Source organism: Tasmannia lanceolata, unplaced genomic scaffold, assembly GCF_043159265.1.
Source record: "Tasmannia lanceolata isolate RefF3 unplaced genomic scaffold, GAP_Taslan_0.1 ptg000044l, whole genome shotgun sequence".
NCBI classification, from domain to species: Eukaryota; Viridiplantae; Streptophyta; class Magnoliopsida; order Canellales; family Winteraceae; genus Tasmannia; species Tasmannia lanceolata.
The window spans coordinates 17,071,916-17,087,247 of record NW_027518721.1 but is presented as its reverse complement, the minus strand read 5'-3'; the positions used below and the strand labels follow the sequence as shown (position 1 = coordinate 17,087,247).

At 38.4% G+C, this 15,332-nt stretch overlaps 1 protein-coding gene across 1 annotated transcript; it reads left to right on the top strand.

Annotated features, from left to right (window-relative positions):
- Positions 1-4,094: 4,094 nt before the first annotated feature.
- LOC143863354 (uncharacterized) lies at positions 4,095-7,001 on the top strand. The gene is made up of 4 exons (XM_077374035.1): positions 4,095-4,343; positions 4,506-5,054; positions 5,460-6,055; positions 6,479-7,001. Exons 1-4 carry the CDS (start codon positions 4,095-4,097, stop codon positions 6,999-7,001), a joined length of 1,917 nt encoding a protein of 638 aa, XP_077230150.1.
- Positions 7,002-15,332: the final 8,331 nt, after the last annotated feature.

The following is a 15,332-nucleotide window of genomic DNA, read 5'->3' as shown; positions in this document are numbered from 1 at the left end:
TTATTTATATGTTTAAAGATCCTAAGATGTTGTGCAGATTCGACGACTTGAACTCAGAGAAGTTGAGGGTGGCAATGAAAGATAATGGTGTGGTAGATGAGATGTTTTGTTTCGAACCCAAGTGCATCGATTGGGAAGAATATTTCATGAAAATTCACATCCCAGGTGTTGTAAACATCTATTCAAATGAAAAATAGTAAGATAGTTGTGAGGTAGGGCATTGATCTAACCCTCCACAGCTTATGATTTATGTCATTCTACTACTTTTCTAATAAGGTAAAACATGTACTCAAATGTGTTCATGTACTCAAATTGTTAAAGAATCTCTCGTCATTCTACCATTTTTCTACCAAGATGAAACATTGTACTAAAATGGTTAAAGAATCTCTCGACCCAATGACAGTAATTAAATTATAGAATGGTTAAAAATGGTGCATCGACGGATAGGAAAAAAGCTACGTACCTTGAATTGGCATCCATTCTGCTTCTGGAACTTCGTTGGCCGGTTTCAAGAGATGCACGGAGAAGTTGTGGAGAGACTGGGATTTTCAACTCCTTGAATGTGTATGGTGAATATCATTAGCATAGGAGGGAAATCTCAAAAGAGGGCAGCACACAAGTAGGTAAGAAGGGAGTTGTGAGTTAGAAAGGTAGAGGTTGGGAAAGTGGGAAAAGAAAAGGGAATTAGGGTGGGGAATAGTAGGACCAAGGTAGAGAAAAGGGAGACCGGAGGGCATTGAGAGAGACGAGCTGCAAGATGGAGAGGGTTTCCGAGAGATCGAGATCGTGCACGCTCTCGATCTTTTGTAACCCAAATGACTGTCATTTCATTTCACTAAAGAAAATAATGAAATGACAGTTACAATTCTCCTCACAATTGATTTTGTGTAACCCAAATGACTTCAACCTTATGGTTTGTATGGTCTGAATCAATTTGAAAACAAACATCTATCTTCCCATCCTCTAAGTTGAAAACACACAAATCATCACATTCAGTTTGTGGATTGTAGTGTGGAAAATAGATGTAATTTCCTTTCAGGCCCCAAAAATCGAAGTCAATAGCAGTGAGAGATTTACAGCCCCTATAACTGATAAATAGAATGCGATCACCCAAGCTTTCGACCTTAGCCCAACTCCATTAACCACCAGTTCAATCTAGCTTAAACACTCTAAACTCCTGATTAGTTGTGTGATAAACGTATAGATCATCATCTATGTAAAAATTAATCCAAATTCTTCCAATCGTCAATAATTCTCCATCAGACTACTAACTTCATTTCCATCTAGTCATTGGGAATGTCTACCACTGGGCGCTGCATTCTCCATCTTATGCCTTTAGGTTTGGGATTTAACTCCCAAACTATGAGTTCCCCTTTTTTTAGTTAGGATATATAACTTACCTTAAAAAATGAGATCTTCAATATTATAAACTTAATAGACTGCACGTTTCATCACCTAATCTATAGAAACCTAACTTTGAATGGTCATAAATGACTACAATCACACATTCATTGTAGTTGATGATCTTATTGTTATTGTCTAAAGTAGGGGCCGATGATAAAATAGTGTAAATACCCAAAATACCCCCACTTAAATTTTCATCCCCCTTTTTAAAAGATGGGCGTTTTTGTCCGTTTGAAATTAACTCTGATTAGGGCTTCCTAATAAAGCCTATAAATACATCTTTTTATGGATAAACAAACCCTAAACGTTTTGTTTAAGCCCTAGAGAAAGAAATTGGAGAAAGAGAAGGAGAAGACCGAGGAGATCGCGATTTTGGAGTCGAAGCCACGGGTCTAGGTAAGATCTACGAACAATGAAAGATTTTGATAGTTAGAAATCCTAAAACAAGGGTTTGAAAAGAGAAAAGAAATAGGATCTTTGATAAATATGAATTAGAAATAAGAATCTTTGGATTGATCTTGGGTTTCTTGGATTCGATATTGAATTACGATTCCAACGAACTCAAAATCAATATATTTGAATCTAAATTCAAAAATTAGAACTTTGGAGATTCGACGTAGAATCTTTAATGATTTCTTTCTTAAATTATGCATATGAATTGATTTAATGGATTCCTCTCGCCGATACGAATCCATCGGATCCGACCTCGTGCATTTTGAACCCCAAATGAAGGAGATATGGCTGTTTTAGTGACAAAAACGGTGGAAAATCGCGTTTAGAAGAGTTCTGGGTCTGCGCGTGGGGCGGACGTCCGAAAAATAGTTGACGTCCATGAGTACCAAGTTTGGTGACAGATGGATCCTCGGACATCCGTAATTCTCAGACGACCGGCACGACAATTTTTTCAAAACTTCGGAAATTCATAACTTATTCATTTGGGCCCTTATTTGTCACTTATTTTCTGTTCAGATCAGGATATTGAATTGTAGTTCGAATTAAGAAAGGAATCGAACTTCTTTGAGGTACGTAATAACGTACTACTTTGGGTATTATAAACCCTTCTCATTTGAATCAGTATTGACTTTAGAAACCTATATTGATACTTTGAACTTTTGAATTAGCTTTGAGTCCATCATGCTATTTTGTTTCACCTACTGTTACTCTTCTGAACCTTTGAAATAACTGTTCTGAAATACTGTTATGAACATCTGTTTTGAACTCTAAACCTGTGAACTATTAGTTTGAACTTTGAATATTCTGAACCATTTTGTGGAGGCTTGGATAATTTCTGGACCCTGCCATATGGGGGTAAAACATTTTGCAACTCTGGACCCACCGTGGGGGTAGTACACTCGAACTTTTGGCCTGTCAGTGGGATAAAACGCTGGCCCTGTCGACATGTATCTGAAGTTCAGGAACTGATTTCGAACACCGTGGACTGTCGGTATATAAATAATAGCATGTCTTCTGAACCATGCCAATGACTCTGAAGTGTATTTGAACTCTGAACCTTCTATGCATGAACTCTGAAATCTCAGACTTTGATCCGAACTAAGATTTGGAATTTAGAACCATATTTGACATGCACTTATAAGTGTTTATGCCTAATGAATCAGTTAAGACCTTTGAACTCAGTTTTGACGTTGACTATCTGACCCTATTGAATCCTGACATGTTTGACTGTGCTTAGAGTAGTGTTTTATTATGTACTGAGCTTATCAACTGACTGTGGTTAGTTAATATTTTCAGGTCTTGGCCCTTGTGAAGATAACGAGGAACAAGACGCTTAGCTTTGGATTTGGACTCAGAGATTTAGTTTAGTTATTTCAGTTTATTAGAAAGTGAGTACTTGAATAGTATGTAAAGACTTTATTAATTTATTTTACTTTGACTCAGGGGAGAGATGAGATTGATCTGACTGTGATGGGTCCACAGTTATTAAGATCTTGATATTTTAGTTATGAATGCCAATTTTATTTCTGTTATTGGTTTGTAGCCTTGTACATTTGTGGGATTCGTCTTGCAGGTGTACGACGCTGTCATGTCCTACGCCCAGGGTGGGGTTTGGGGCGTGACAGAAAAGTGGTATCAAAGCTTAGGCTTTAGGTCCTAGGTAGAAATATCTGAACAAAGAACTTTGACTGTGAGAATTGGGGATTTAGATAAGGAGCAATTAGGAAGTCCTTGATAGGTTTGTGTGTATCGGGGATACCTGACAACAAATTAATCAGTCGCGCGATCAGATCCTAATTATAAATTCAAATGCACCTGGGGACGCTTGAGAAGCATGCGAGTTTGTGATTGGGTAACAATCATGAGAATATATGATGGATAGATATTGGCTCCAAATGAGAATATTTTGTATTATTATATGAATACAATATATGTATGTAGCTATATTCTAGATAGTTACTGATCAAGCATTCTATTGGATTGGATTTAGGATTATGACAACTTGAGGAGGACGTGGTGGTCGTGGAACTCGAGTCAATCGTACCAGAGCCCTCCATGACATTATAGAGGGAAATAAGAATGTGGCTCAAGGAGTGCCAAAGATTCAGAAAAATCAGAACCAAGGTGTTCAAGAAGAGCAAGTGGTTTAGAATCCTCTAGTTCAAGGATGTCAAGCACGGAATGAGAATCCTGGGGTACCTCCGCCTCAAGATAATATTGAACAAGAAAGAACTGAAATGAGGAATTGCATGAGAGCCATGATTGGATTGGCACATCAACAATGTCAGCAACCTCAGCAGCAACAACCACAAGTTCAAGTACCACCAGTGGCAAGACAGCCACATCAAGTATTTGGAATTTCTAAATTTATGAGGCTTTCACCGAAAGTTTTTAAGGAATCGACTCCGGCAGATGATGCCGAGTCTTGGCTAGAGAATGCTGAAAAGGCCTTTGAGGCAATGAACTGTAATAGAAATGAAGACAGGGTGAAATATGCCACCTACATTTTGGAAGGGAGAGCCCTTCATTGGTGGAAGGGAATCCAAATAAAATATGAGCACCATTGGGGACCATTCACTTGGGCGACGTTTTGCACCGAGTTTCTTGCGAGATTCTTTCCTCGCAGTACTTTGTACCGTATGCATTAGGAATTTACCCAGTTGGTGCAAGGAGATATGACCGTGGATGACTATGAAGCGGGATTTAATAGGCTGGCTCGTTTTGTACCTTCTTTGGTACCTGACGACGAAGCAAAGGGAAATAAATTCGAATTTGGATTGGCTATGTATTTGAAGAAGGGGATTGCTGGATCTACTGCCCCTGAATCATATGAAGAACTGGTGGAAATGGCTAAGAAACTTGAAGCAGTTCATAAGGAAGCTAGAGCCTATGCTCAAGCTAATCAGAAGAAAAGAAATAGAGAAGGTGAAAATAAAGGACAAGCTCCTAGGGGATCAACCCCGAGTCAGCAAGCTCCCAAACCTCCTTCTTTCAAAGAGCCTAGAGGAAAGCAAGGAAATCGTGGGGGCTATCAGAATAAGTCAGCATCGAATAGACCAGTTGCCCCTAAATGTGAACGTTGTGGAATGAACCACAATACTAAGACTTGTAGGTGGAATACTGGGGCTTGTTTCCGATGTGGCGAAATAGGCTACAGAATTGCAGAGTGTCCTCATCTGGCAGGAGATGCCCAATCAGTTTAGGGGACGCCTACTGTTCGAGCTCAGATAGTTCAGACTCAGACTATTCAGAGTAGAGCTGCACCTGTTAATTCTCAATGGCAACAAAGAAATGAAAGACCTCGTGTTTCGGGTCGAGCTTATGCTCTTACTCATCAAGACGCTCAGGTTGCTGGCACAATAGTATCAGGTACTCTGCCTATAGCATCCTATTTTGGTCATGCATTATTTGACTCTGGTGCTACACACTCGTTTGTTTCATCTGCTTTTGCTACACTATACTGTTTACCTACTTCACCTCTTGATTATGATCTGTGTGTTAGTACCCCAGTAGGAAAAGAAATTTTGACTAACCGAATTAGTAAGATGTGTCCTGTCAGAAATGGAAATAGAGAACTGTTAGCAGATCTTATCTTGCTGTAGTTGTCCGATTTCGATGTGATTTTGGGTATGGACTGGTTATCTACCCATCATGCTTTAGTAGATTGCAATAAGAAAGTAGTGACTTTTGAAATTCTGGGAGAAGAGAAGTTTTGTTTTGAAGGGAGTGGAGCTCACTCGACTCCTATAGTTTTGTCTGCTATACAAGTTTGTCGACTCCTTAGACAAGGTTGTAAAGCTTTCTTGGCCTCAGTAGTTGAGGTTAATGATAATGATAGGAAGATTGAGAACGTCCCTATAGTTAGAAAATTTGCAGATGTGTTTCCCAAAGACCTTCCAGGTCTACCTCCGAATAGAGAAGTTGAATTTACTGTTGACCTAGCTCCTGGAACGGCGCCTATTTCTAAGGCCCCGTATCGTATGGCACCTTTAGAAATGAAAGAATTGAAAAATCAGTTGGAAGAACTCTTAGAGAAGGGTTTTGTGCGACCCAGTGTTTCACCATGGGGAGCACCAGTGTTGTTTGTTAAGAAGAAAGATGAAAGTATGAGATTATGTATAGATTACAGGGAGTTAAACAAGGTTACCATAAAGAATAAATATCCGCTTCCACGGATAGATGATTTGTTTGATCAATTGTAAGGGGCATGTGTGTTTTCCAAGATCGATTTTCGATCGGAATATCATCAGTTGAGAATCAAATCAGAAGACATTCCAAAAATGGCCTTCCGTACTTGGTATAGCCATTATGAGTTTCTTGTTATGCCATTTGGTTTAACCAATGCCCCGGCAGCTTTTATGGACCTAATGAATAGGATATTCAAACCATTATTAGACCAATTTGTGGTTGTGTTCATTGACGACATTCTGATATATTCTAGAAGTCTTAGAAACCTTAAGAAAAGAGAAGCTTTATGGAAAACTGAAGAAATGTGAATTCTGGCTTGACTTAATCTCTTTTTTGGGTCATGAGGTCTCTACAGACGGTGTCTTAGTAGACCCAAACAAGATTAGGCAGTAACATTATGGAATAGGCCAAATAATGTTCCTGAAATTTGTAGTTTTCTGGGATTGACGGGATACTACAGCCGTTTCATTCAGAACTTTTCACGTTTGGCTGCCTCGTTGACCTGTTTGACATGGAAAGGGACAAAATTTGTTTGGTCTGAAGACTGTGAAAAGAGCTTTCAAGAATTGAAAAAGAGGCTAGTTTCTGCTCCCATCCTAACTTTGCCTGTTGGCGGAATGGGATTTGTGATTTACAGTGATGCCTCGAAGAAAGGCTTAGGCTGTGTGTTGATGCAGAATGGCAAAGTGATTGTGTATGCTTCACGCCAGTTGAAACCGTATGAAGAAAATTATCCAAGTCATGATTTGGAATTGGCAGTGGTTGTGTTCGCCTTGAAAATTTGGAGGCATTATCTGTATGGAGAACCTTGTGAAATCTTCACTGATCATAAGAGTCTGAAGTATATCTTTACTCAGAAAGAATTGAACATGAGACAAAGGCGTTGGCTAGAACTGTTGAAGGATTGCGACTTGACCATAAGCTATCACCCTAGTAAGGCTAATGTTGGTAGCTGATGCTCTAAGTCAGAAGTTGTCTGTGAATTTGGCAACTTTGATCACTTCTCAGAAGTATATCTTAGAAGACCTCCGAAGATCAGAAATAGAAATTCGTGGTCCAAACTTTGGGGTACTGATGACAGCACTCCAAGTACGGCCCACATTGCAAGGAAGAATCAAAATAGCTTAAGAATCTGACCCAGAACTTTGTAAAATCAGAAATAAGTTAGAAGAAGGATTTGAATCTGAATTCCGAACTCACAATGACGGTACCCTGATGTTTGGTAACCGCATTTGTGTTCCGAATGACTCTGTTTTGAAAAATAAAAGTTTGAAGGAAGCGCACAGTTTGCATTACTTTATACACCCTGGAGGTACAAAAATGTATAAGGACTTGAAAGAAAATTTCTGGTGGAATAATATGAAAAGAGAAATAGCTCAGTATGTATCTCAGTGCCTGACTTGTCAGGTGATTAAAGCAGAACATCAGAGACCACCCGGAACATTGCAACCACTTCCCATCCCAGAATGGAAGTGGGAGGAGATTACAGTGGATTTTGTGTCAGCTCTACCTCGTACTCCCTCAGGCAATGATTATGCATGGGTAATTGTGGACAGATTGATAAAGACAGCTCATTTCATAACTATTAAAACTGGGTTGACACCTGAAAGGTTGGCCCGGTTATATGTTGATCAGATAGTAAAGTATCATGATGTGCCTAAAACCATTATATCAGATAGAGACACTCGTTTTGTATCTCAATCTTGGAATAGCTTACATTCAACAATGGGATCTTCCCTTAAATTCAGTACAGCTTTCCATCCTGAAACAGATGGACAATCTGAAAGAACTATTCAAATTTTAGAAGATATCCACAGGGCTTGTGTTATGGATTTGAAAGGATCTTGGGATGACCATTTTCCCTTGATTGAATTCTTCTACAATAAAAGTTATCAGGCCAGTATTAAGATGGCACCTTTTGAAGCCCTTTAGGGAAGGAGATGTAGATCACCCATATGCTGGGATGATGTGGCTGAAAGAAAACTCTGAGGCCCGGATTTGGTTCAGCAAGCAGTGGACAAAATCCATTTGATTAGGGAACATCTCCGCACGGCACAGAGCCGGCAAAAGAGCTTCGCAGATGTCAGACGAAGAGAATTGAAATTTCAGATCAGAGATAAGGTACTTCTGAAAGTGTCACTCACCAAGGGAGTGATGGGGTTTGGGGTTTGAGGAAATCTCAGCCCAAGATTTGTGGGACCATATGGAATATTAGAAGAGATTGAAAAAGTGGCTTATCGATTGGCTTTACCTCCATCATTGTCTGGAGTGCACAATGTGTTTCATGTGTCTATGTTACGAAAGTGCATACCGGATCCAAATCATGTGATTGAATTAGAACCTCTAAATCTGAGAGAAGATCTGTCATTTGAAGAACAACCTATTCATATTGTGGATCATAAGGATCAAGTTCCCAGGCGAAGTACTATTTCATATGTGAAAGTTCAATGGCGGAATCACTCAGAACGTGAAGCCACCTGGGAGCTGGAAGAGAAAATGAAATTGAAATATCCATTTCTGTTTGAGAACTCAGGTACGTGATAAGTAAATTTTGAGGATGAAATTTTGTAAGGAGGGTAGAATGTGAATACCCAAAATACCCCCCACTTAAATTTCCGTCCCCCTCTTTAAAAGATGGGCATTTTTGTCCGTTTGAAATTAACTTTGATTAGAGCTTCCTAATAAAGCCTATAAATACATCTTTTTATGGATAAATAAACCCTAAACGTTTTGTTTAATCCCTAGAGAAAGAAATTGGAGAAAGAGAAGGAGAAGACTGAGGAGATTGCGATTTCGGAGTCGAACCTACGAGTCCAGGTAAGATCTATGAACTATGAAAGATTTGGATAGTTAGAAATCCTAAAACAAGGGTTTGAAAAGAGAAAAGAAATAAGATCTTTGATTAATATGAATTAGAAATAAGAATCTTTGGGTTGATCTTGAGTTTCTTGGATCCGATATTGAATTACGATTCCAACGAACTCAAAATGAATATATTTGAATCTGAATTCAAAAATTAGAACTTTAGAGATTCGACGTAGAATCTTTGATGATTTCTTTCTTAAATTATGCATATGAATTCGGAGCGTGAAATCGGATTTAATGTATTCCTCTCGTCGATACTAATCCATCGGATCCGACCTTGTGCGTTTTGAACCCCAAACGAAGAAGTTATAGCCGTTTTAGTGACAAAAAACGGTGGAAATCGCGTTTAGAAGAAATCTGGGTCCGCGCGTGGGGCGGACGTCCGTGAGTACCAAGTTTGGCGACAGATGGATCCTCGGACGACCGACGCAATAATTTTTTCAAAACTTCAAAAATTCATAGCTTATTCAAATGGGCCCTTATTCTTCACTTATGTTGTGTTCAGATCAGGATATTGAATCGTAGTCCGAATTAAGAAAGGAATAGAACTTCTTTGAGGTATGTAATAACGTACGACTTTGGGTATTATAAACCCTTCTCATTTGAATCGGTATTGACTTTAGAAACTTGTATTGATACTTTGAACTTCTAAATTAGCTTTGAGTCCATTATGCTATTTTGTTTCACCTACTGTTACTCTTCTGAACCTTTGAAATAAATTTTCTGAAATACTGTTATGAACATCTGTTTTGAACTCTGAACCTGTGAACTATTAGTTTGAACTTTGAATATTCTGAACCATTTGAATATGAACCTTGAATATTTTGAACACTTATGTGGAGGCTTGGATAATTTTTGAACCCTGCCATATGGGGGTAAAACAGTTGGCAACTCTGGACCCACGTGGGGTAGTACGCTGGAAGTTCTGGCCCGTCAGTGGGATAAAACCTTGGCCCTGTCGAGTTGTATCTGAACTTCAGGAACTGATTCCAAACATTGTGGACTGTGGGTGTATAAGCAATAACCTGTTTTCTGAACCATGCTAATGACTCTGAAGTGTATTTGAACTCTGAACCTTCTGTACATGAACTCTGAAATCTCCGACTTTGATTCGAACTAAGATTTGGAATTTAGAACCATATTTGACATGCACTTATAACTGTTTATGCATAATGAATCAGTTAAGACCTTTGAACTCAGTTTTGACTTTGACTATCTGACCCTATTGAATCCTGACATGTTTGACTATGCTTAGAGTAGTGCTTTATTATGTACTGAGCTTATCAGCTGACTGTGGTTATTTAATATTTTTCAAGTCTTGGCCCTCGTGAAGATAACGAGGAACATGACGCTTAGCTTTGAATTTGGACTCAGAGATTTAGTTTAGTTATTTCAGTTTATTAGAAAGTGAGTACTTGAATAGTATGTAAAGACTTTATTAATTCATTTTACTTTGACTCAGGGGAGAGCTGAGATTGATTTGACTGTGATGGGTCCGCAGTTATTAAGATCTTGCTATTTTAGTTATGAATGCCAGTTTTATTTCTGTTATTGCTTTGTAGCCTTGTACATTTGTGGGATTCGTCTTGGATGTGTACGGCGCTGTCATGTCCTACGCCCAGGGTGGGGTTTGGGGCGTGACAAATAGTCATGTTAATAATTGCTGGAAAGATATGTTCTTTAGTAACCGAATCTTGTGAAGTGTCGGAAGTGGGATTTGGGTTCTTGAGAATGGATTGAAAAGAAATTTTCCACCATCTAAATCTATTATCAACCATCCTTCAAAAGAGCCACTACACATTCCGATGCGAGCACATGGAGTATGTAACGTATGTAACTTGAAAACCTTTCCATCAGAAATACTGTAGAACCACTCCAAACCATGCACCGACCATGTTCTTCCTATGACCATTAGAAGAGGGACTTTGCGTTTCTCTGCTACAGACAATCTCCACGAGACACAAACTGCACCTAGAAGGACGTGATCTTTTAGATTTAATCTCTTTAGGATCAAGTCCATTATCTCATTGTGAAGATCACACCGTCACAGCATTGCTATTCATTTTCTTGCTACATGATAAAGGGACATCATTTATAAGACTTTTCATCTTCACAAGTAAAACCGTAAGAAGTTTGTGTTTAAAAGTGAAACACAATGACAATGACAATGACAAGAATCCAAGGAAAATTCTCAGCTAAAAAATCTCTTCAAATCCTAAAATATTATGTATCTTTCTATCTTCCTTTGTTTTCGGAAACTCACCCCAAAAAGGTATATTTTTGGTACACATGGCCGATTCATGTTTATGGCACCCAAAAAGATATATCTTTCGATCATGAAAGAGTATATTTCATAAATAAGTGTCCCCATAAAGAATAATGGAGTTGGGGACCAAGAGTGTAACTGAACAATTAGCCTCTTAACACACTAGAAGTCTTTCTCTTGATTTTTGGCATTTTCTCCATGAAAATGGCAAAATTACCCCTCCCACCATGTTAAACAAAAGAGTATGTTTCATATTTAGGGACCATCGCACATTTCACGCCTGGGCTGTTGCATGTGCGAGCAGCCACACATGCTCAGATTTTGTCTTATTCAATTCATTCATCTGAGGTGGCTGCTCTCACATGCAATAGCTTGGGGCAAAATGCCTTTTGCAACGGTCCCTTGCAAATCCCACATAAAATGACAGAGAAAAAAAGAGAGGCAAAATATTAAAAATAAGATGAATTAGGACAAAGGAAAAGTGAATGTACATGTGGGTAGTTTTAGCTTTGGGCACCTGAAAGACTCGCATAAAAATCAAACCCCTTGTGGCCACTTTTTTGGTGGGTTTGAAGAGGTAAGATGTTGTGAAGGGGAAGAGATTATGGCGTTTTGTTTTGTGAAGATTTTAAGGCTGATTTTAATGGATATGGATATATTATTTTATCAAGTCTAAACATGGGTTATCAAGTCTTATGAACTTGTTAGTCCCTGTTTTCGTACTTGATAACCTCTTAGGAGACTCAATAACCCTGCTGAGAACTTGATATCCCCGGATGAGATTTGATAAACCTGTTTAGATTAGAGTTGTTAAATTATATTTAGACCTGTTAACCAGTTGATAACCCCTTTTTGAACTTGATAACCCCTTTTTAGACTTGATAACCAATAGGGGCATTTTGGTCAGGTTTTCTCTCAAATTCCGTTTTCGACTTCCATCTATAATTTTTCAAAACAATGTCCCCCATTGGCAATTCTCATATTTTGGTGTCCCCCATTTGCAATTTTTCCAATTACTAGTCTCGAGCTAGGACCCTCACCATAAACGAGATGGAAGACCCTAGTGATTATGTGCAAGTTGACCCAATCTAAGCCCCACCCTTACCATATTTGAGATGGAACACCCTAGTGATTATGAGAAAGTTGATCAAATCTTAAGCCCGGCTAGAGAAATGGAAAATTTGCCAAAACCTCCAACTAGAAACCCAACTTTCCAAACCCAAGAGTGCATTACATTTGACTCACCAATCCTTGGTCCTAATGAAACCTCCCAAAGTGAGAAAATTCCTCAAGGTGTAGAAGAATAAGGATTTCTTTTCCTTTCCTTTTCCTCAAACAACTAAACATATTCTTCTCTTCTTCTTTTTTGACACATCATTCCCTCAATTTGTACGACCCCTAAAAAAAAGTTGAATAGAGCGTAAAGATAAAGTGGATTCCTCTATTGTAACAATTATATGATCAAAATGGCTAGGCACATACTTCTAAGAATCATTTTTATTACTTTTTAATCCTAAGAATCTTCTCTATATTTATCCTTAGGTTTTGGTAAATGGTAGGGGCAAAACATTTTGGGGCAAATCATTTTAGAGTAGTGTAATGACTCCAAATTGATTTACCCTCGAATTAATTTCAATTGTTATAACGTAAACTAAGGGGAATATTCAATTTCCAGGGTTCCATTGACCCCTATAGTAAGGGATATAACTTTTTTGAATAGCATATTTTACAACATGTAGATCAGAGTGCTAAGGCCATTTAATTTCTCGAGAACATTTTTGGGTCATGGCATATCTACAATGGGGAGCACTAAATGGATAGATTGGATCATCAAAATAAGTGAGGCCACTATATGATCCATTTCATAGTAATATTCCAGACCGTTTGAGGTGTTTAGTAATGTTTTGAACCTCTCTGGGCCAGTCCTTTTACACCAGGCTAGGATAATCTTCTTGAGAAACTTTTCGGCCACGTCCTATCTACGACCGGTACGGTTGGGGGTTCGGGTCATTTTCTTGATAAAATTTTTGGCCAATGGCCTACCAAGGTGGGAACACAAAAATTAGTGACTTGGATCTCATTGCATGATACATCCTGCAATAATATTTTCAATACTTTGTGTTGTTTAAGTCAACCTCAAGTTTAAGCCAAATAGATCGGCTGGATTTGATCATCTTCTTCAGACGTTTGGGCCATGACCTACAGACGATGGGTACCAATAAATGAATCATTTAGATGTTAGATCATGTGGTCGTTAGCCCTCGATCAGAGATCCGTGATGCTCTGATTGTGACCATTGGTGAAGATCATCACATGACAATCACCAGACATGTATCGTTTTCTAAATTATTATGTAAATATTATTTTATATAAAAATAGTTACTTTTCAAATGGGTATCTTTATCAATCTCATGGCATATGCATTGAGGACAATAAGTTATGAAGACTGAAAATCCACACTCTCCCGAGAGAACACTGAGATTCAATTGGGAGATCTATACCCTATCTCTAATCCTCCCTTTTGCATGTCGACGCTTGGCATCAACACCCCTACAATCTTCATTAGACCATGCAAATACGCCAACACTTCTTTATGTGTACTACTTATAAATTCATATGTAAACTCCCGTTCTGCTAAATCTTTTTGTACTCGCGCATTTGTGTTGAAAAAAAATAGATTGCAAAGTTGAGGATCTTAGTGGATTCGAACTACCATCCCCTTGAGAAATTTTGAGGCCATTAGGCCATTAGTGACAAACTTTTTTAAAGTGACACATCTATAACAGGCCTCATATGACTGTGATGACGCTGCTTCAATAGCGAGAGAAACCGCACATGTTGTGTAAGGTCAGAGTCTTATCAACTTAGTCCTTTGTGAGTAGAAGAATCAAAATTCTCCATTATCATCCAACTTAACAAAAGAAGGATTCCTTCTATCAAAATATGGGTAAAGGATAGTGTCATGTGGCTTCCATGCCTTTTTAGATGCTCATTCAAATTCTCCAATATAAAACATAACGATTACTTGATCAAATTGAGGGGAAGGTAAGAAATATTTATATCTAATCCTTCAACCAAGACTCTATCCCTTTTAAGAAAACATGGCAGGGCATTTTTGTCATGTTTTTTTTACCATAGAGGTGTGGCTTTGTTTATAGCTAAATGCTTAAGCAAAGAAGAGAATCAAATCAAAGATACGATTCAAAGAGAGATAAACGAGACCAAGTGGGCTACTATCCTAGGCTACAAGCATCCCCTTCTAGCAATACAACATTTCTTGTCTTCCTTATAAATCTCCTCTCTCCTTCTCTTTGCACTACAACAACAAGAGAATTACTATAAACAAAAGCTCATATATCAAGACCAGATGTCCTCCAAATCCTTAAGCACAACTAGGCAGACTCTAGAGACCGCACCACCGCGTATCATTACAATTGAAAGAAGGCTGAGTTTGGAAAAGAGGCTTGAAACCATTCACGAGGAAAGCGAAGGCCATGGTTTTAAGGAAAAGCCTTCGGGTTTGGCGGATTCAGCAGGAGACTTCGTAAAGAACTTCCCCTCTATAGTTGTTGGGTGAAGGGACTCATATGTTATTCACATTGAAGATCTTGTCTAGTGTAATTTGTAACTATTTCTGATAAATGTTTGCCTGTTGTAATAACTTGTAAAAAGACATGATAATAAGATATGTTTAAAAAGCTCAAGTGTATTCGATACTTGAAGGAAAAAATTCGGGTTAAATGTAGTATTGATTGAGAAAAATGTAGTAAAAAATGATCAAATAAACAGAAAATGGCCAAAAATATGTTCTGAATAGATTATAGAACGTATTTGTGGGCCTCTAGGGTGAGTACCAAGCTCACTATATATGATCTCTGGGCTGGTCGTCTCATGAATTGGACCACCAATAGGTATGTTAAAACCAGGGTACCCAGTTGATAAACTTCTGTAGAAACCGAGCCAACCCGTTCGCCACTCCTGCTCCATATATTTTGCTCAACAATACAAACTCCTCACTATAGAAAAGAAAAGCTAAAAAGGGGGGCCATTGACAAATAAAAATCGGAAAAAGGACTCAGAAATTACCTAAAAATTCTGAAATTTCCATAGAGTGGATAAAAAATAGAGCTGATTGGAATGTGTCATCATACAAGTG